This window comes from Populus nigra, chromosome 6 (assembly GCF_951802175.1).
Source record: "Populus nigra chromosome 6, ddPopNigr1.1, whole genome shotgun sequence".
NCBI classification, from domain to species: Eukaryota; Viridiplantae; Streptophyta; class Magnoliopsida; order Malpighiales; family Salicaceae; genus Populus; species Populus nigra.
Window position 1 is genome coordinate 2,110,664 of NC_084857.1, and position 20,134 is coordinate 2,130,797.

Below are 20,134 nucleotides of genomic sequence, written 5' to 3' on the forward strand. Positions count from 1 at the left end.
TATCTGCCAACGGAGGCTGCTTTCCCAGAAAGATGCGTAACCATCAGGATTTTGTCGGTGGATGGGCTTTTGTTTCCAGCTAGGACCCATTTTTTATTACAGGTGTTGAAACTCTATGCCACTGTTCATTAGTGGATCACAATTTAAGATTGGTAGACTGCTTCGAAAAATAAGGTTTGACACGAGCATTCATTTGAATTCGCTGGGATGGACACAGTAATGGAATTGGTTGGGAAGATCCGAATCTCCAGATAGCCTGTCATTTTCAGTTGCTTCCAATTTAATTGCGAACACCAAATCCTAGGAACTGTAGGTGCATTTTCCAAACTTTCTGTTAAAAGTTTGCCCTGGTCCTGGATTCGCTGCCCCGTTCCTTCACATGGGAAAGAAATTGCGTGCCTGAAACCAGTAAGAATAAAGAAATTGCAAGATGATAAATTGATTTGAGAACGTGGAGATACGTCGACCAGAGAAAGAAACTTGCTGAATTAAGAAGAGAATTGGTGGATAGAGAAAGGAAGCGTGTCGTTTTAAAGTTTAATCCTTGCGTACAGTAACCCCCGTTGCCTCAGGCTTTCTTCTCCTTCTTTCTGCTTTTATGTTTTTTTAATTAAATTAATCTTATTACCTCCTTGAAAAACGAAAGCCTCCACGTTTGACAATACCACGTTGATTGTGGCTTGTCCCACGAGGAGTCTTCTGTTTTTAACTTTTTCTTAAAAAAATCCAAGGGGTATTCTTTCCTCTCATTAATAATGTTGAAACTCATATCCCTTGCTGGCTTGCTGCATATTCAATTCAGCTAGGTGAGGGTTACTTGGATTTCTGGTCATGGAAGTTACAATCGCTCTCCCCTAATTCCTCAAATACCCTCCTCCTCAATTCTCCAACAAAATCCTCAAATAATTAAATTCAATAAAGTTCTCGGTGCTTATAATTAGGTATGAAAAAGAAATATTACAGCTACTGGAAAAAAAATAGGGGAACAAACTAACAAAGCACTAATTGAAATTTAATAAATCTACAAGGACAAAAAAAATAAAATTTACCCAAGGGGAAAAAAAAAAAGACCAATGAAATCCCACAAGAAACAGGTTTATCGCCAGGACGGTCTCTAATTCATAATTAGCATACCTAACATTACATGCCAAACTAATATATTTATATATATAACTGCCTCATTCTATAATTCACACCAGCTTACAATTTAACACACAACTCTCTCTCTCTCTCTCTCTCCCCTCTCCTCTCCTCTCCTCTCTCCTGGCTCCCTTTACCAAACAAGGCTTCAATCATCTCTACAAAAGGACATCTGTAATTCTCCTTTCTCTCTCTCCACCGTCTGATCCCCGTAGTCAACTTCACAATCAAACGTCTCAGGTACTTTCTTCGGCCCATTCTCTCCGTTTTCCCCTTTTCTTCTTGACCAGTCTTCGTTGATTAACCTCTAATTTCCTCTGATTTTTTTATTTTCTTTTGAAATTAAACGATCCTCTTCCAATTTAAATAATCGCGTTGATTACGTTTTTTTAGTAGATTTTTTTTATGATCGTGTTTTTTTGTCGCTCTCTGGATGTTTTGCTCCGCTCTCTTTCTTTTTGCCTCGGAATTGTATTTTTGCCTGCCTTTTTGGAATTTAAATTAGGGTATCATCGTTAACGATTTGTGTGCGTGCGTGCTGTTATTTGATTATTTTTTAGTGTTTTTGGTGCTGATTAGATGCTGTGTTGGTAGATTATGTGTTTTTTTTACATAATAACCTTGAAATTTAGATTTTAGAGCTAATCTTAGGGTCATGATTGCTTAAATTAGGCACGGAACCAAATCTTATTGAAACTAGTGCGGGGTCCGATCCTCGTAAATCAAGCCCAGTTCGTGAGTTTAAAAGTTGTGGTGTTTCTATCATTGTCAATTGGTTGGTTTAATTGCGAGTTTGAAGCTCGAACACCTCGTAGCTTGTGAAAATATAAAATTGTATTGTTGGTAGATTATGTTTGTTGGTTTAGTTGGAAAGCTATTTATTTCATGCCAATGATTTGCATCAGACATTAACTTAGTAGGTTTTTGCGCATCGATGTTGCAATCTGATTTTGAATTTACTGATGGATAATAATTTGTTGCTTGCATGGCAGCATGTGCTGTTTCTATATGAGAATAGGCATCATCGAATGTACTTATATTAATATTATTTGAAAGAGAAAGATCACTTATAATTATTTCCAGAAGGCAGTGGTGGTTGCTGCTATACCAAGGCAGTAGGAAACTATTATTCTTTCTCAATTTTCATATGATGCAATGGCATTGGATGGAACATTAGTCAATGCCCATTACTGCATTTCTTGTCTTTTGTCTCTTATCCTCGCATATGATTTTTTTAAATAGAAGTTTTGTGTCTCTGATTTGATTTTAAAGGATTTGGGGTGTTACAATGTGACTATGATCTCATTCTATTTTTTTGTTTGTTTATCCAACAATGCAACAATAATCACCTGGTTTAGTGTTAGCAACTGTACCAGGAGTGCTTGTTTTGGTTTCAATAGCTGTGGATCTAAGGATATTATAATGGAATTACAGAGTATTGGGGTTCTGAATTAGCCAAAATTAAATCAATAAGATCATATAGTTGAATATTCTCATGAGGGCAGCAGTATTGTTTTCTTGAAAGATTGTGAAGATACATTGCAGGTAAGATATGAAATGGTGTTTGATCATGCCCTCGGCTATGATTTTGATGACTTGCTAATTGTTTCTCAATTCTTTTCCTTGTTCATCGGTGCTTTGTTGCTAATCTGGGTTTTTTTGGAACTAGTGGCTTGAGCTGACAAATGCAGCAAATTTCATTTCTTTTCTTGCTTAGATCTGCAGGTTCTGGTGACTTCAAAGATGGATTTACTAACATTTTTTAGAGAGGCGAGGTTAGATGCTTGATAACATCCAGGTTGTCATCAGTAGGTCGGCCTAAGATCTTTGGAGATAATTCCACTTATCCAAACTTAAATTGAAAGATTAGAAGTTTGGCAAGTTTTCCTCTCTTATTAGTTGTATTTCACGATTGCTGTTCACCATACTAAGATAAATTTGTTTATCTCTATGCGAGGGTCTACATCTCTGTAATATTACTCCATAAAGACTATGGTTGCATCATGCGAAACTGTGGCTCTGTATTAATCTTTTTGCCCCTATTTTTCTGTTGCTAACTCCCTTCCAGAGCCATTTCCTTCTCATTTTTTATGCCTCTAGCTTTTTTGCTATTAAAGCCATTATTCCCTAGAGAATGGTGTCCTTTTTTAGTGCAAGTGAAATCATCTAAAACCAGAATGATGATTTACCACCATAATTGTATTGACAAAGATGGAAAATCAATAAGCATGAAGTACAAATTTTAATATCATAAATTTAATGTTGAAGTGGTCTTAAAGCTCACCCATTGACAAAATCAAATGGATGTAGAAGAACTAGACAGTTTTGGAAGAGAAGGAAAGAAAAACTAAAAATTCTATATAAATTGGAAGAAATTCTTGGACGTGTTATGAAATGAGAAGGCATCAAGCTCCCAGATCAGGAAAATTTGTTTGGTATTTAAAATCTTGAAGTTTCATCACAGGTAAATTTGCTAATCATATGAACGGAGTAAACATTAGAATTATAACTGTCACATACTATACCATCGAATGTGATGGAGAAGATTGTATTGGGATTTTAACTGGATTTTCAGACCTTGTTGCCACTCTGTTTACCTATGTATTAATTTACAAGAAGAAAAATTATAAAAATATTTACCAATCATGTTATCAATTGGGTTCTGCTTTTCTCAGCTTTGTTGCTCTGAATTGAACTTTATCCTAGATGTATTTTTTTTTTCCATCTGGAGGATGGGAACAAAATATTCTTTGCATTCAGCAGTCTTATCAAATAAAAATATCAAGGCATCCTAGGGAGCAGGTACTAGAGGTTTTTCTGAAGAGGTTTTGGAGGAAATATTTTGTGCCTGCTTCTGTTGGAGAAGCTATTTTTCCTAATGCTTAACTAAGTGAAGTCATCTCTTTCTTCTTTTCAATCAATCCTGTTCCTTTTATTCCCTTAGTGTTTGATATTGCTGTAATCATTTGCTTCAGTGAGAGGAAGGCTTAAGTGATGAATGAAGACATGAGTTCTGCAATAGTTCCTCTTCTCAAAGGAATTCGTGTATATTAACGTATTTGGAAGTTTTCATGCAGAAGGATGGTGTTCTAAGTTTTAAATATTTTAGTTAAGTCTTTTGCTGTCGGATTTAGGATCTGGTGCATGAAAGTGCTTTGTTACATCTGAGTTATCTAGTTTCATACATAATTTTATATATTCATAAACTAATTGAAGCTTCTTGCAGATACTTTTTCAGTTTATTTCTCTTTTACCATTCCAAGGGCTCAATGCAGAGATGTAATGGAGCTAATAAAATTGTACCATCCTATGGGTAGGCGGCACCTCTATGGTGCTTTTCCCATTTCTCCACTTTTAATCATCAAAAGAATAATAATGTTTTTGCCCTGCTCTGGGTTTCTCCACCCTCCTATAGGTATAGGTGGCCAGCGAATGCAGGTTAATTGATGCTTTGTATATCTGTTTTTGATTTATTATCAGGTACAGGTGAGCAAGGAACTGGTCTCCAGAGGATCTCTCCCTCTCTCCACATTCCTTAAAGCATTTCTGTTTTGCCAAACAATCTTCAGTCTTGAAGCATGTGTAAACTTTATGCACCCTGTCTATAGAGTCACTAAATCTCATAGCATTTCTATGAGGTTTAAGGTTTCCTAAGTAGAGCCTTTGAAAACAGCCGGAGCCCTTTGCCTCAGCTCTTCTTATATGTACTTCCATGGGTTCTTTAATTAAAATCATTAGTCACAGCCAACTAAATTCTAAAAGATTTCTGCAATTTGGTATATAGGAAGTTTATCTTTTATTGTTATAAGTATTGATCTAAAGTGCAAGTGGTATTGCCTTGCAGGCACTTATGGTCTCATTGATCACTTGAAGGGGATTTTCATTTTTGAATTCCTGTATTTCACATAAATTTCATGAATACATGCTGCTGCAATAACGTGCTAGAAATGAATCCTTGTCCTGGGAGATCGAATTGTGGGGCCTGTTAGATGTATTACTCTGATTTGAGGGTTATAGTCTCGTTCACATTGGGGATAACTACAAAATTGCCTTACGATTCAAGGCCTGAAGATTTTTCAATGCTCCAATTAATCTTTTATAGTGCAGTTTCATCTGGAGGATGTTGTGAGCTTAGAATTAGTTTCTGTACCAAATACCACTAGTGTGGATGGAGTGAGCATTTTAGGTCACTACATTGAAAAATGAAAGGGCTCTTGTGCATTTGAGTGATAGTAATCTCACACCACTGAGGTTACTATCTTTCACAATGTGATGTTTATTTAGAGTGGCTCGCCTTTTGAGGCTCTTACCAAAATAAAGAGATCATCAAGTTCTTGATCCTTATGGTGATAGTTTTGTATTTGAAGAAGTGTCTGGCGGCATGGTTGCGGAGACTTGCTTGATGAAGAGGAGTATTTCATTGCATAGTGGAATTCTGATGGTAGTACAGAAGATATAACTTGTCAGGATTGGGAGAATGATGGTTGTTTCCTGGATTTGAGAAATCTCCATTGAAATGCTAAAGTGAGAGAAAAAATGTGAAATGAGTGGCCGGAGTCCCTCATAGATGTTTGGAAAAAGGATTTTGTCTCAGTTATCTGAAACATTATTTGATTGCGGCGGCATTTTGGGACACGTGTTTCTGAGGGGATGTTATTCTATGTGCTCCTTTAGATGTTCTCTTCCTTTATATGGCTGATGTGATGCCATTTGTCCATATCAATATGCTGTCAAGATATTACTTTGGTGCATCTAGGTTGTTGCAGCCTTCACATAATTTTCCAATCCAAAGCAATTCAGTAGTATTTCTTTAGCAAGCAGTAAAGGCTTTTCTTTTGAAGGGTGAAGTTTTACGTATCTGTTTTTTAACTTCGACAAATTTGCTAATCTGCTACTAGGGATGAAGAGGTGGTACGTTGCCTGTAGAATCCCTTATCTACAGAGAGAGAGTCACAATTGGACTTTGAGTAGTAGTTATGTTAGCATACAAAGACAGGATCTGGATGTATGTAACCATTTTTCTTTTTCACACATTTTCGTTTCCTTCTTGATGATGTAAGATACGAGGGCCTTATTTTCCCTTCTTCTATTATTATTGTTCTGTCATATTTTTCTTGGAATTTTCTGTGTTATCCATAGGATATTTGTCCCAGGAACAATGTAAAGTTTGTAAGCCTGCTTATTTAAGAGGCATTAAGACAGAATGAACTAGTTATTGTTCCCAGTTTTTTGTTATTTTTTTTATGGCAGTAGGGGATCAGTAGAAGTTCATTTCTCTTGAATTTGTTAGTATGATTTCTGTTTTCTCAGACCATTAGATTTTAGTTCATCATATTTTTTCTTAGAAGTTCATTTTTTTTCTTTCTTGTTCTAGATGTGATTATATTTTCATAAATTACCTTCCTCAACTCTGTTTTTCTCTCTTGGCTCGTTTCCATTAACAATACTTATGTTTCTCAGGATTGCATGGCATTTTTTTGGAACTTTCATGGAGTGTTTGCTTTGTGAAAAAGTTGTGTTTTATTATTTATTTATTTATTCATTTATTTTTATCCGTACTCAATTCCTGATGGTAAAAATCATAGAAACATAACCTATTATTATAATTGAAAAACTAGAAAATCTGTCTTCTTAGTATGTTTCCCAAATTTGAGACAGCCTGTTTTGCATGTCTCTTGTCATTTCAATGTAGTCTCTTTGGTTCCTAAAGCTTAATTATTATAATTTGACCCTATTTTGCACTTCATTTTAGGAGTTGCTTGAGTGAAAGCATATATTGATAGGGTTCTTTTTTTCATTTCATTTCTTTTCTTTCTTTCTTCCCTTTGTGAGGGGATCTAATTTTTGTAGTTAATCAATTGACATGATGAACTCATTAGCAAACTTTTTCTTGATTTAGCAGGAAATTGGTACATGGATCAAATGGATAGAACTTTTAGAAATTGCTAAAATCCTATTGATTGTGATTATATTTTGACTTCTGTTTATCCATTTTAGTAATGAACAACTTTGCTGAAGAAATTCAAATGAATACTATAAATGTCATTTAGTCATTTCTTCAACCATATTTTCAAGCATTCTGGTTTTAAGGGCTTGGGCTTTCTGGCACAGTACGTATATAATATATCTAAGTTTGATCGTCATTAGTTAATAAAGTTTTGGAGACAAAGCTTAGTATCATGCCTGCTTAGATGACATGTAGAAACTGATGTATAATTGCAGCACACATACTTGTACATACGGGATTGCTCTGATAATTGTAGATGACTTTTATGCAGGTTGGTTCTTCCTCTATTCCGAATCCAGAGCTTCAATTATCTTCTGCTGTAAGGGGTCATGGGACATAGACAAATGTTCAACCCTTCTCAATTCTTCGAGATGGAGCAGGATTGGAGCCATGGCCACCCAGCTGCTGGACAGTCCTATGTTCATATGGGTATTTTACTTCGTTTTATATTATTCAATAAAAATGCCTTTTGTAAGTTATTATTTGGGTATTTTATTTCGTTTTATGTTATTCAATAAAGATGCCTTTTGTCTGTTGGTATTTCTTCAATACCTTGCACCAATGATGTCCAACTTTTGTTTAGATTGCCAGTGGGATGCAGATCAAGGGTTTGAATCTATCAATGATTATTCTAAGGGGAAACTTTCATTAACTCATCGCTTTAGTAATCTTTAACTAGGAAAATAGCTGCATTTAAAGATATGCAACGCTTCCAGGTGCAGTATGAAGATTATAGGGTTTTCTTAAAAAAAATTCATGTCCCAATTGAAACAACACTCCTTCATCAAGAATATTGGTGGAATTTGAATTATCATTGATATCAAGTGTAAAATTAACTGAAGCTGTCCATTGTGTTTTACCTGGGAGTTCAAACCTACTGCATGCCTTTTAGGTGTTTAGGGAACTGCTATTGCTCTTTTATCTGCCAACTGCTTACATCATGGCTTAGCCTTGCCTTGAAAGTTATTTAAGTTCTGAACAACGTTGTTGCAGGAAGGGCTGTTTCTCAAGAAAATGGTTCCTTTTCTCATCCTATCAATCCTCCTTCAATAGATGGACCCAGCTGTGCCTCTCGGCGGAACCTGGAAAACAGAGCTCTTGAGCATTCCTCTACATATTTCAGGTCAGAAGGTCCGCAAGTTCACACTCCCCTTTCTGCCCCCCGACATGATGTATTCCCCCACTGTCCAGCTGGTGGAAGCTTTTACCCTCCTCCAGAGCTCGATGCTACCCATGTTCATTCTAATCACCACAACAGGCATGGTATCCATGAAGGTGAGGGTGGTCTACTTGATCATACAATGAGTGCTGGAAGAGGGCCATTCAAAAGAAAAAGCCCTGGTGTTCCTACCTCGTGGGAAAGAGGTGGCACCAGCAGTATGTACAGTGCAGGAAGTTCCTCCAATTCTTTTGAACTTCACCATGAGAAACCAACTTCAGATTATAGAAATTACTTTTCAGAATCCTCTGGTTTACCTCCCTATATGGGTAGCAGCCTGTCAATTGGGGGTGAAGATCCTCCAAGGAATGTGAGAAGCAGATCTAGACTTGATTTGGAGCCCAACCCAAGGAGAACCCATTCATCAAGTTACACGTCCCATCCTTTTTCTTCAACATCTCATCTCCGAAACCATCCAGGGCCAGTGGATGTTGCTAACTTAAATGCTGACAGAACTGCTTATGAGCAGAACCAAATTGGTGTTCCACCTCCTGCACATGGGAGGTTTCATACTTCAGGTCAGTTTAAGATATATTGCTTTCTAACATCTACTCTTAGTTTTTCCCAAATTCCTAGGTAATTGTAATTTATAATTTACAATTGCAGAAAATAATTCCTTGAGCCATGAGATGAATCAGCATTATGCTGGAGGGAATCCTACTGATATTCGTCGGTACAACCATGATTCCATCTTAAGCAGAAATCCCATTGCACCACCACGACATCTTCATGGTTTTCATGCCCAGGCTTCAAGGGAGGGTCAGAACAGTTATTCTCGAAGAGCTATACCTACACGTCGGGCTGATATAAACTCCTCTCATCTCAGACAAGAAGCTGCTGCTGTGGAAAATGGTCAGCATGTTCTTTCAGAAACCCATAGTTCCAGATATTCAAGACCACTTTTGTCTGGAGGTTGGCACAGCAATCATAGAGAAGGAAGGTCAAGGATATCAATTGAGAGATTCCAGTCACTTTCAAATGTGGTGGATGTGCGTGATAGAATGGGATCTGAGGTGTGTGGTAATCAATTGTGACTTGTGCTATGGTTGGGGCTAGAATTTCTTTCTGTTTTCTTTACTTTTCTTTCCTTTTTTTTGTTGTGCACGTGCACACGTCATGCTTGTTGGTGTGATTTACACGTAATCACGAGAGTGCAAGTCATAAGAGTGCAGGATGCTTCTGAGCTTTTTAAATTAGCCATGCACATCATATTTCTTTCACCTCTATGCAATGTGCATGTTTCTCCTCAAAACAAGAAGTTTTTCCCTTTCGGGTTTGTATGTGATGGTTCTGATGCAGTTCATCGCCTGCTCACATATTTATTTTACATTTGCAGGCTCTTATGATGTTAGATCACTCATATTTATATGGCTCCAGAAATTTCCTTGATCAATACAGGGACATGAGACTGGATGTTGACAGCATGAGTTATGAGGTTAGTAATCTCAGGAAATGACTTTTTTGACTGGCAGTTTTCTTGTTTCTCCCGAATTAAAACAATCTGCTATGTCGCCTCGACAGGAACTACTTGCTCTAGGAGAAAGGATAGGGAATGTCAACACAGGATTGCCTGAAGATGTGTTTTCAAAGTGCTTGGTGGAGACAAGATGCCATTCTTCAGACAAAGCCCAGGAAGAAACATCCTGTGCTATCTGCCTTGTAAGTAATAGTTGCATAAATGGTGATTAATTTGCATCTGAGTAAACCTTAAGATATAGGTAAAGGTATCGTTAAGTTTAAGCTTGACAAGAACAGTATCACGATTCATGATCTTGAATGGTGTAAATGTACCCCTCTGGAAGTATAAATCAGAATACAGGGCAGGATGCCCGTGTGAACTAATTTGTTTCCGCTGCTTAACATTTATGCACCTTGCTGGCAATTGCAATTGACAGGAAGAGTACAAGAGCATGGATAAAGTTGGAATGATAAGGAACTGTGGACATGTTTATCACGTCGACTGCATCAAGAAGTGGTTGTCAATGAAGAACATGTGCCCCATCTGCAAAGCACCTGCTGTTGCTGATGGTTCGAACAAGGAATGATTTGCTTTTACTTCCTCTATTTGATCTTATTCACTTTTATCTTGTATATAATAATTTGGTTGGTGATGGGATTTGATGACACCATTTATAAAAATTTAATTTAAGCTCAGCTTCGATGGTTTGATCCAAGTCAAGAACGATAAAATGCCAAGCCAAGCATAGAATCACAACTGTAAATAATTCATCTGATTATATATAAAACCAAAATAGCTTTTCATTGACTTAGAAAAACTTTCCATGCAACTTTGTAGAGTTTGTTTTTATAATAATTACAAGAAAGAGATGTCACTCGTCTAATCAGAGAAGGCAATGGACAGAACTATCCTGACAAATGATGCGGGTTTGAGTTCTTTAATATTCGTTCATACAAGTATCCAAACTGACTCCAGACTCCTCCCCTAAACCTTTAAAGAGCAACAGCGTGAAGTGCTAACATTTTCTGATGGAATCAAGGACAGGAGGAGCTCGCAGCTCAACTCTCAAATGCTTCTCCAGCATAATACTGTTTGTGGACCTTCCTTTTGTAATCTGTGACAGTAGAGAGCTCTTCAGTTCATCATGCTGATATAGAAGAACATATAAAAAGAAGCTCGAGCTTAACATATAAAAAGAAAAGAAAATTATCTTGGACATGAAGATGGGATATCTGACCTTCCTTGTTACTCCAGAGTTCGGCAGCGTAGCTGTTCAAGGGACTATCCGGGTTGGGTTCTGCGTGGAAGGAACTGAATAGTTAGGCAAATACAGGAATACGGACAAAGTTTAAACATGTAAGCTAGTCCGAGCAGACCTCCCAAGAGACTTTGAATGGATAAAAGAATGGTTCTGCAATCATAAGCTGAAGACCACTTATCCTATGAAGACAAACAGAGAGGAGCTCGTTAGTCAAATGAGAGAAACATATGAAAACAAGGCAACAAATTTCAATGTCGTGTGGATAAGGAGAGCTCGCTTCGACGGGAAGGACTGGACTTTGGCAATATCAGCGGGTTCAAACATCCTCAAATAAATTGGTTTCACCTAATCTCAATATCATTTTAACATCCGCCATCTCCTGCATCCCTCTAACTCTACAAGCACAATGATTGATACCTGGAGAATATCAAGGCATATGTTCCCAAATTGATCAACATTTGGATGGAAGCACATCGTCTCAAATTTGATCTGGGGAGGTTTGAAAGGGTAATCTAGAGGAAACCGTAGAGAGAGCTTGTACGATAATCCCTCATAGGCAGTTCCCTCTCCACCCGCAATTGTACCAATCCATGCAAAAATGCTCTCGCCTTCAGGAAAAGCTGACACTCCAAGATCTCCTCCAATCATCTGCAGAAACAATGTAAGATAAGTCCAGGCCATCATCAACTGACACGGTAAAAAACATAACTCGATTTTAATTTCTGCAATTGTGTGTGTATTATAAACACCTTCTAACCCCACTCGAAGGGATTTCTTTCCAATATAGCCATTGCCAGAAACACGATGCAACAGTCCACCGTAAAGTGCAACAGTTCTAATTCAGTGGATAAAATCAAGACTGGTGACCAGATTGAACATTAAACATAAAAAGTTGATCATTTTTTACAGGCAAGAAATAGAAAAGAAAGGATTTTTACATACCATGAGAGACATTAATTCCTTCTGTAACCTGAAAAAAACAATAATCAAACAGAACCCATTAAGATCATTTCACTGCCTGAAAAATCATAAACCCAAGAAACAACATATCTGATACTAACAGGTTCAAAGCTTCTATCTTTCTATTAATTCAAAGAGACCCAGAAGAAGAAAATCAAAATTAACAAACGGGTTTTTTTTTTCCCCCAAGATTCCTCAGGAAGCAAACAGAAAACTCAAGAAAGCGAGACCTCTGAGAAACGGAGGTGGTCTCAACTGTGTTAGGAGGAACAACAGGTTGCTTCGAAGGAGTTGCTGGTACATGTCGCCGATACTGCGTCGAGTTATCGACCGTCTCATTTGGCCTAACCTCCATGACGTATTCTTACAATAAAAAGAAAAATCAACCAAGTAGATTCTTGCAATGATCAAAATCAAGGGTTGCTATGCAATCAACAAATTAATCAAGTTCTGGTTTTTAACTTTCGATTCTCTTCCAGTATTGTTGCTGGGGATTAGTTGTATCGTGGTGGTGAAAGTGTTCGAATATTTTTTTTGAAATGGGAGTGAGAGTATATATAGCACACAGCCTGCCACGACATGCCTGCCCTGTTGAACAATACTTGTGTTTTTCAGCGGGGTTTTTTTTTATATATATATATAAATTCTAAACCATCCTAAATATCTATGTAGCTGAATCTTTGAAATTCTTAAAAAAATTCGTATTATGATCTTTAATGCGTTTATATGTTTTTTCCTGTTAATTTTTTATTAAGCAAACCTTAAAAAATATCGCCCAAGTCTCAACTTTGCATCCAAATTGTTTTTTTTAATTAATTTTATCATTAATTCTCGATCAAAGACTTCTATATAATCTTAAGGTTTTTCATCCATATTTTTATTTAAATTATACTTTAGTATAATAAGAAATAACATTATTTTATAATTAAAACTTTTTTACAAATGTTCTAGTAAATTTTTTTAATTAAAATAACATCATTGGGCCTTGGTTTTTGTCTCTCTTTCCACTATTGAAAAGGAAAAGGTACTGCAAGATGTCCACAAATAAAATCATTTTTCTAACTCAAGCACAACTAAGTAATGGATTTAGCCAGGTGGCAACTTCCCTGTGCTGATAAATGCAAGGGATAAAGGAATCTCCAAGGAAAACCACAAGCAAGTGGGCAGAGTCAAAGCAATCTTTAATCTTTTCTTCTTTGAAAATGAATCTCCAATAAAAATAGAAAAATAAAAACACAATTTATGCACAAATAAAGTTCGAATCGAGCTTCATTATGATTGAAGAAAGCGAATCATCAACTTTCAATAATAACACGAGTGAGGATTTATCTAAGAAATGTTTAGTGCTCTCTGCCCCTAACCTTTTAGGGCTTCTTTGTCCACTGGGCCTCCAAATTTTGCTTATGGGTTTCTAAGCTTCAAGCATTTCTTGTTATTGCAATACATGAAAGCAGCATTCAACAGAACAAAATCAGTGCTTTGGAGACATGTTCTGCTCATGAGACTGTCAAGGAAATGATATTTAACAGAGGCCATCTTTATCAAAAGCCCAAGCCCTGCCCGCACATCCTACAGCACGATAGTAGTATATTCGTTCGTGTTTTGCTACGGATCGAATTATTTAAAAAAAAACCTTTAAAAAAATATTAAAAATATAGAGATTTTTTTAGTAATATTATTAAATTTAATCAAGCCGTTCAATTTTAAAATATATCAACCCGACTTCTTGTTTAAGTCGAGTTTTGAATTAAATCACATGGGAGCTAATCCAAAAAGAATTATTCAATTTAATAGGTCTAAAAACAATTTGAATAACTGGTAAAAAACAAGATATAGCTTTTGAAAAAACTTAGATATAACAAAATAATAATAATATTGAAACAATGTCGAATTAAATTGACCTTAGTCACCATACGACCAGGATTATGAATTTTAATAGGATTAATAACATTATTATTTTTGTAAATTATTCTTTATTTAATTTTTATAACAATATTAAATGCTTGCAAAATCGGACTCCCGCTCTAAAAAAAAACATTTATTTGAGGTCGTGATAACCTTATAAAAAGTAAAAAAAAATAAACCAGGATTTTTATTTCCTAATCAATCCAATATTGAAGAAGAGTAATATAAAAAAAAAAACAATTAAAAAAATTAAAGGACTAGAAACTAAAAAAAAAAACAGGTTTGATGAGTAAACTTGTGAATTGGATAACCCGAGTCAACACATCAAAACCGCAAAATAGGTAATGAACTCTATTGGGATTAATAACTTTTTTTTTCTAAGCTATTGTCTATTTAACTATATGATAAAAAAAATTAACGATCGCAAAATCGAGCATCAAACCAATATTAAATTTTTTTTATGATTATGACAACCTCATAAAATAAAAAAAATTTATATGAAACTCAATTCTCAATCAGCTCAATATCAAATGATTAAATGAAAAAAATAATTCTTTTAAAAAAAGAAAAGTTAAACTCATTAAACCCGTCAATAAGCTCATGAACTTTTTAAAATTTCATAATATTTTTTTTTCAAAATTATTTTTTTAACTATATGTTAAAAGGAAAAATAAACGATCATATAATCAATTTTAATTAAAAAAAAATACCCCGCTAAACTCGTAAATCGGGACCACTAGAGTTACTTTGCCAAATTTGCAAATCGGGTAATTGACTCCACAAAATTTAATAACCTAATTTTTTAAAAATTATTTTTTTATTTAACTAAAGTTTTTAAAAAGTAGACTTGTTGCATGTGATTTTTTTTTATATTACGATAAATATATAAAGAAAAAATAAAAATAAATCATCAACTCTATATCCCTGTAAACACATTATAATAGACTAAATTTAAAAAAATTAATAACCAAAAAAAAATGAATCAAAATGCAAAAGAAAAAAAAACACTATTATAATTCATAGTGATATTGAAAATGCTAAACCTTATAGCTTTATACTGAATACACTTACACTATGAGACGTCTGGTTTTTTGAAAGGGTTCTAAATAGTAACACGGGGAGAAAAAAAACGTTTCAAAAAAAAGAAGAAGAAGCAAAACTAATGCCTTAAACCATCCCTGCCTGTGCTGCTTTCAAGTTCCTATACTCTTTTCTTTCGGGCCCAAGTAGGTTTCTATTTTCTCATGTACAAGAAATGAACACATGACACGTAAACAACAATTGCTGCACAACAAATCCTGTATGCATCTGCTATCACTTACTAAATGTGAAATCACGAGCACTGCCAACGTTAATTTCATGCTGCTGAGAATTGATGGGGCCTGGCCCTGGAGGCAATTGCACCGGGTTTGGATCTTGAGTTTCTATGACCTGGACTGGGTCCCTAACATCAGGGCTTCCATGGTGTACAGGCTCATTGAGTTCATGATCGTGTACAGAATTTGCTTCAGGATCCCATTGATCATTGTTGTCATAATAAGAATGCCTTGGAGAATTCTGGAAACTATCAGGAGCAGTGCTCCCACGGAAGTTGTGCAAGAGATGAACGGGCGACATGCCATAAGCGGGAGTTTGTGGTCTGCTTGACATTGGTGTGTGAGACTCAGAGTTCTTGCCATGTTTACTTTGCTTTTTGGCTGTATGGTGCCAGTTTTTGAGGGCTGCTGCCACTCGGTCGTTAAATACGGTTGGTCTCATGCTAGAACCCATCTGTGAGATCACAGGAAACAATGTCATTCACAAGATAACAAAATGTCTTGCTGCTATGAAAACTTTTAAGGCATTTGAATCTCAATACTAACCTGTGTCACTAAAGCATAAAGAGGCAGAGTCACATAACTGCATACTATCTGTATGATGACCCTGAAAAGTTCCGATGTGCATTTTGTCAGCAATGCTTAAAAATTTTGAGCTAAAAATCCTAATTATACAGAAGTCTTTAACTAGGTTAATATTTTCATGTTTTTCAATATGCTAATGAAACTCACCCCAATGTGATCCTGATGACAATAGCCTCAGTGTGAGCATGGTAGCAGGAGTTTATTGTGAATTCATACTGAAAGATAAGAGAAACTTAGTTAGGGCCTATTCTTCTTCTTCAAGGGAAAAGGGTATAAGATCATTCTTTGGAAGTGAGAAAAAAATCCTAATTCATGTTAAAAAGAACACGGTAGAATTGCTTACCACACTCCATATGAAAAAAGCAATCTGAAATGCGTTCTGCAATGAAGAAGGTTACAAAGACAACAAGTAAGCATGAGCGGGTATAGTACTAAAATGTTCAGATAAAATTAAAGGTATATGGATGTGTTGGAGTACCTGAAAGAGAACTAAGTGAATGAGAAAGAGAAGGAATCGTGGGCGTCCAAACCAGAAAAGGTCATCGCCTGGTATAACCACGAGAGCACCCTTAACCACATCTCCTCTCTCTTGAATCCTTAGCCCCATTTGAGTTATGATCACTTGTAGCTTAGCTCCTATCAGTAAAATTATCTGCAAAATTCCCAATTAAATGTTATGATGACTTCCTCATGCTCACAGAACTCACAAGAGTAGGAAATTTATTAATCAATTTAGAAGGCAAAACCAAGGGTTTTGTGAGACATTTGTACTCACAATTAAAGGGATAAATGGTAGCCAAAAATGAGAGTTCCATCCTGTCACGAATAAGGAAAAGATTCTTAGCCCTTCAACCATATAACTTTTAGTATCTTGTATTTTCTGGGAATCATATCACAATATTATGCTTACCATGTGTATTAGTCAACAGGAACAACACTGCAGTGAACCATATTATCGGACTGCATACACAAAGTGAAGTTATTCTTCTGAAATAAACAATCAATGCGGGTAATTTAGGGCTCAAATGATTGCGAGAACACACCTGATCCCCACCACAACTTTAAAATCCTCATCAAGTGATCTGCTGATGTACTTTTGGAAGTTAAATCTTGTTTCACTTCCAGGGGCCAAATGTGCCTGTAGAAAATAACAGAACATTGTAACTCGAACAACGAGAATTCCTTGTCAGGGTGAAAGGATTCGAGTATAAGTGTATATTCTCAACGCACCATGATAAATCCATGTCTCAATGTCATATAATCAACCTTGGTAACTGATCCAAGAAACTGTCTGAAGAAACACACCTGATATTGGGGCAATAAAAAAAAGAACAATGAGTTTCATATCAAAAATAAACTCCAAGTCCTGAAAATATGAGGTTGCAATGAATTGGCATGCTAATTACATCATTTCTATAGCGAAACCATGAATACCGTATCTTAAGTGATTTTATCTTCATAGCCCACATTGTCATTTCATAATGGCAAATTCCTCTAGAAAAAACCGCATTCAGTACTTACAATCCAAAGGAGAATCGATGACTTGCTCCATAGTTGCAGATGCCTCCTTCCAAATGATGTCTCTCTTGCAAACCTAAACCTCTCTGGATCTGCAAGCCATGAAGACATTTAAGTAATACTTAGTATAAGATGACTAAAATAGAAATGGTTGCCACTGACTAGTTTACTGAAAGTCACTTCCATCCTTGTATGTGTAATTTTGCATCTTTGGTGAAATTTTAGGCAACAAATTATGAATGGATAATTGATCATTAAGCTAAGCTTTGGACTCAACACTAACCATTATGGTATTGGTACTCAAGGGTTTTTGTTTCATCCTCCCATGCCTTCCACTTTCTCATCTGCATTTCAAGGAGTATTGAAGAGATCGATCCATCAGAAAAGGGGAAACAAACAAGCATTTGAGAAAAAAAAGTATACAGATGGTACTATTGCAGTACCTTGGTTCTGCCTAAGAAATAGGTAATTATGCAATAGAGCACGTGAACAACTGCTAGTACGAAGATGAAAATATGGAGCTGGTGGATACCATATGATGATACAAGGGCAACTTTTCCCTGAAACATATGCAAAGATCAATGCTAAAAATCGGCTGCTCAAAAACATCGAGTTCAGCAGAACATATTATACCAATCCTAGCACATTTTTCCTAAGTTGAAATTGGTATTCAAAGATTATACTGATCTTGTTCTTACCTTTTCAGCACATTTGTCATATTTTGATGCTAAAACACGTCTATGACTTTCACCGGAGCCCAAGAACTGAAGGAGCCTTCGACGAGAGTTGTCAGAATCATCAGACTCTGATACCTTTTCTTTCTCCTGGTTCTTGCTGCAAGGATGCCAGGTGGCTGCTATATTCCCCGGAATGCAAATATCAGAGATTGGTCCTTGTAATATTGTTAGGAGCAAGGATATGAATCCCATAAGCATGAGCTCTGCAATTTTATTTTATTTTGAAAAACAAAAGTAAGAACAGAAAGGATTAGTTAACTTGGTTTCTGATCAAAATACGTAATTCACTTCAAAACTGGCAAGAACTTATCAAACTAAAAAACGGGTTACCTGCTTTAACTTTTTCAAGTGCTTCAACTAAAGCTGTCTTGTGTTTTTTCTTCAACCACTGTAAAGAGGGCAAAAAAAAAACGTCAGGTCTAATCAACATACGTAGCCATTCAAATATTCAACTCTTTCAATTTTGAGGGCTGGCAGCAGTTTAGTTCGATTGTCAGAACTGGTATCACTTATTTTTCATGAAAATAAACTCAAAAAAAAAAAAAAAAACCTTCAAAACATGCTTGCCTGCTTTCAAGACTAATCAAGTTTAAAATTACCCAGGCATGGTGCCAGCCATCTACCTAGCTAAACCATTTAATTAAGGCAAGAAAATACCTTTTCTACAGCATGAATTAGATGCTCGATGACGATTGAAATGGCAACCAATACGAAGCAGACCACAGCAACAGCCCATGTAGGTGTCTGCTCAAGAGACTGTGCTTTGTCTTTAGAAGCCATCCTGGTATATAGTAGTAGCTTCTACTAGTTAAAACAACAGAACCCTCCCTTCGAAGATTCACCAAGAATTGTTAAACAAGAAACAGAACAGAGAAGAGTGGCCAGAGATTGATGCTACAAGGCTTAATTAGCAAATTCAGCACAAAATTAGGCAGAGCTCGGTTACTTTTCTCTGCACGGAATTTCTTTCTTCTTGTGTATTTAGAGAGAAATACTTGGCTTCTTGTTTTATAAGTCTTGCAGGGGCATATATGACATATGTAGAGACGTTCTTCAAAAGCCAAGACCCAAAACTTTGACCATTTCAAGGAGATTAAAATATTTGACCGAGAAAGAACAAAACAGTGCAAACAAAAGAACGCGCAGCGTGAATTCAGTTCGTGAGATTATTCAAGGTATGTATAAATTAACTTGAATAATCATGTTAATAAATAAATAAATAAAAAACGCAGCGCAGGAAATAAAAGCAAAACAAAATAAATAAACAAGTCGATAAGGAAATTTCTCCTGTGATAAAATAAATTAAGAATGAATACTAATTTGCAGGCAGTTACCATAGTACTGGTAATTGACTTGGCTACCAGTAACCAGTCACAACTCCTGCCGCCCATTGAATTCTTGTTTCAGACTAGTATATTTGTTTGGAAAAAATTTAAATTAATGTTTTTTAAATGTTTTTTCTATTATTTTAATATATTGGTGTTAAAAAAAATTTAAAAAAATATTTTTGATATAATTTCAAGTAAAAAAGACTCTACACTATAATATCAAACAAATCAATAAATCAACATGTGTTCTATTTATTTGGAAGGATTTTAAGTTCATCTTGCTACGGTTTATATGAGATTTTAATATCAATGAATATAGATAAATAAGCATTCCCCTCAACATTTACGTAGTGTTTAAAAGTGTGGTAGTAGTTGCTTTTTAAAGTGTTTTTTGCTTAAAAATTTATTAAAATAATGTTTTGTTATTATTTTTGATATCAGCATATTAAAATGATTTAAAAACACTAAAAAATATTAATTTGAAGCAAATAAAAAAATAAAAATTCATATTCAAAATTTTTCAAAAACACTTTTGAAACGCAAAATCAAATAGGTTCTTAATAGAGCAATATTTTTAAATTTGGTCTGACTTAGGAGATCAACTCGGAACTTTTTTGAGCTATAAATTATAGAGTAAGGATTGAAATATAAATTTTTATTTAAAAAAAGTCATGTTAAGATTTATATAAAATAATTATT

General features: G+C 35.5%; 3 protein-coding genes across 7 annotated transcripts; 1 reads left to right on the top strand and 2 right to left on the bottom strand.

The window, feature by feature from the left end:
* Nucleotides 1-1,190: 1,190 nt before the first annotated feature.
* On the top strand, nucleotides 1,191-10,520 carry LOC133696066 (probable E3 ubiquitin-protein ligase ZFP1). Of its 5 annotated transcripts, none has more exons than XM_062118099.1 (8): nucleotides 1,191-1,380; nucleotides 4,367-4,453; nucleotides 4,621-7,576; nucleotides 8,141-8,884; nucleotides 8,973-9,379; nucleotides 9,703-9,801; nucleotides 9,888-10,025; nucleotides 10,262-10,520. In XM_062118099.1, exons 3-8 carry the CDS (start codon nucleotides 7,477-7,479, stop codon nucleotides 10,409-10,411), a joined length of 1,638 nt encoding a protein of 545 aa, XP_061974083.1. In that variant the 5' UTR covers nucleotides 1,191-1,380; nucleotides 4,367-4,453; nucleotides 4,621-7,476; the 3' UTR covers nucleotides 10,412-10,520. The 5 variants fall into 5 exon arrangements, with proteins under 5 accessions (XP_061974083.1, XP_061974081.1, XP_061974080.1 ...); XM_062118100.1 differs by lacking the exon at nucleotides 1,191-1,380 and having other exon boundaries at nucleotides 4,621-4,722; nucleotides 7,419-7,576; XM_062118097.1 differs by having other exon boundaries at nucleotides 4,367-7,576.
* Nucleotides 10,521-10,600: 80 nt separating this feature from the next.
* LOC133696068 (uncharacterized) lies at nucleotides 10,601-12,653 on the bottom strand. The gene is made up of 6 exons (XM_062118102.1): nucleotides 12,277-12,653; nucleotides 12,029-12,056; nucleotides 11,504-11,734; nucleotides 11,202-11,265; nucleotides 11,063-11,122; nucleotides 10,601-10,939 (listed from the first exon to the last, which is right to left on the bottom strand). Exons 1-6 carry the CDS (start codon nucleotides 12,399-12,401, stop codon nucleotides 10,884-10,886), a joined length of 564 nt encoding a protein of 187 aa, XP_061974086.1. The 5' UTR covers nucleotides 12,402-12,653; the 3' UTR covers nucleotides 10,601-10,883.
* Nucleotides 12,654-14,945: 2,292 nt separating this feature from the next.
* On the bottom strand, nucleotides 14,946-19,110 carry LOC133696180 (MLO-like protein 6). Its single transcript, XM_062118286.1, has 15 exons — nucleotides 18,765-19,110; nucleotides 18,438-18,495; nucleotides 18,069-18,310; nucleotides 17,814-17,930; nucleotides 17,654-17,714; nucleotides 17,374-17,462; nucleotides 17,083-17,157; nucleotides 16,896-16,990; nucleotides 16,763-16,812; nucleotides 16,628-16,668; nucleotides 16,331-16,504; nucleotides 16,196-16,231; nucleotides 16,000-16,067; nucleotides 15,814-15,874; nucleotides 14,946-15,721 (listed from the first exon to the last, which is right to left on the bottom strand). Exons 1-15 carry the CDS (start codon nucleotides 18,885-18,887, stop codon nucleotides 15,266-15,268), a joined length of 1,746 nt encoding a protein of 581 aa, XP_061974270.1. The 5' UTR covers nucleotides 18,888-19,110; the 3' UTR covers nucleotides 14,946-15,265.
* Nucleotides 19,111-20,134: the final 1,024 nt, after the last annotated feature.

Coding starts and splice junctions, on each gene's coding strand:
- LOC133696066 (XM_062118097.1), top strand. CDS start 7,477: ATGGGACATAGACAAATGTTCAACCCTTCTCAATTCTTCGAGATGGAG. Junction 7,577..8,140: donor ACAGTCCTATGTTCATATGG/GTATTTTACTTC, acceptor ACGTTGTTGCAG/GAAGGGCTGTTTCTCAAGAA. Junction 9,380..9,702: donor GTGATAGAATGGGATCTGAG/GTGTGTGGTAAT, acceptor TTACATTTGCAG/GCTCTTATGATGTTAGATCA.
- LOC133696068 (XM_062118102.1), bottom strand. CDS start 12,401: ATGGAGGTTAGGCCAAATGAGACGGTCGATAACTCGACGCAGTATCGG. Junction 12,057..12,276: donor ACCACCTCCGTTTCTCAGAG/GTCTCGCTTTCT, acceptor TGTTTTTTTCAG/GTTACAGAAGGAATTAATGT. Junction 10,940..11,062: donor ACTCTGGAGTAACAAGGAAG/GTCAGATATCCC, acceptor CTACTGTCACAG/ATTACAAAAGGAAGGTCCAC.
- LOC133696180 (XM_062118286.1), bottom strand. CDS start 18,887: ATGGCTTCTAAAGACAAAGCACAGTCTCTTGAGCAGACACCTACATGG. Junction 18,496..18,764: donor TAATTCATGCTGTAGAAAAG/GTATTTTCTTGC, acceptor CCCTCTTTACAG/TGGTTGAAGAAAAAACACAA. Junction 17,715..17,813: donor ATTTCTTAGGCAGAACCAAG/GTACTGCAATAG, acceptor CTTGAAATGCAG/ATGAGAAAGTGGAAGGCATG.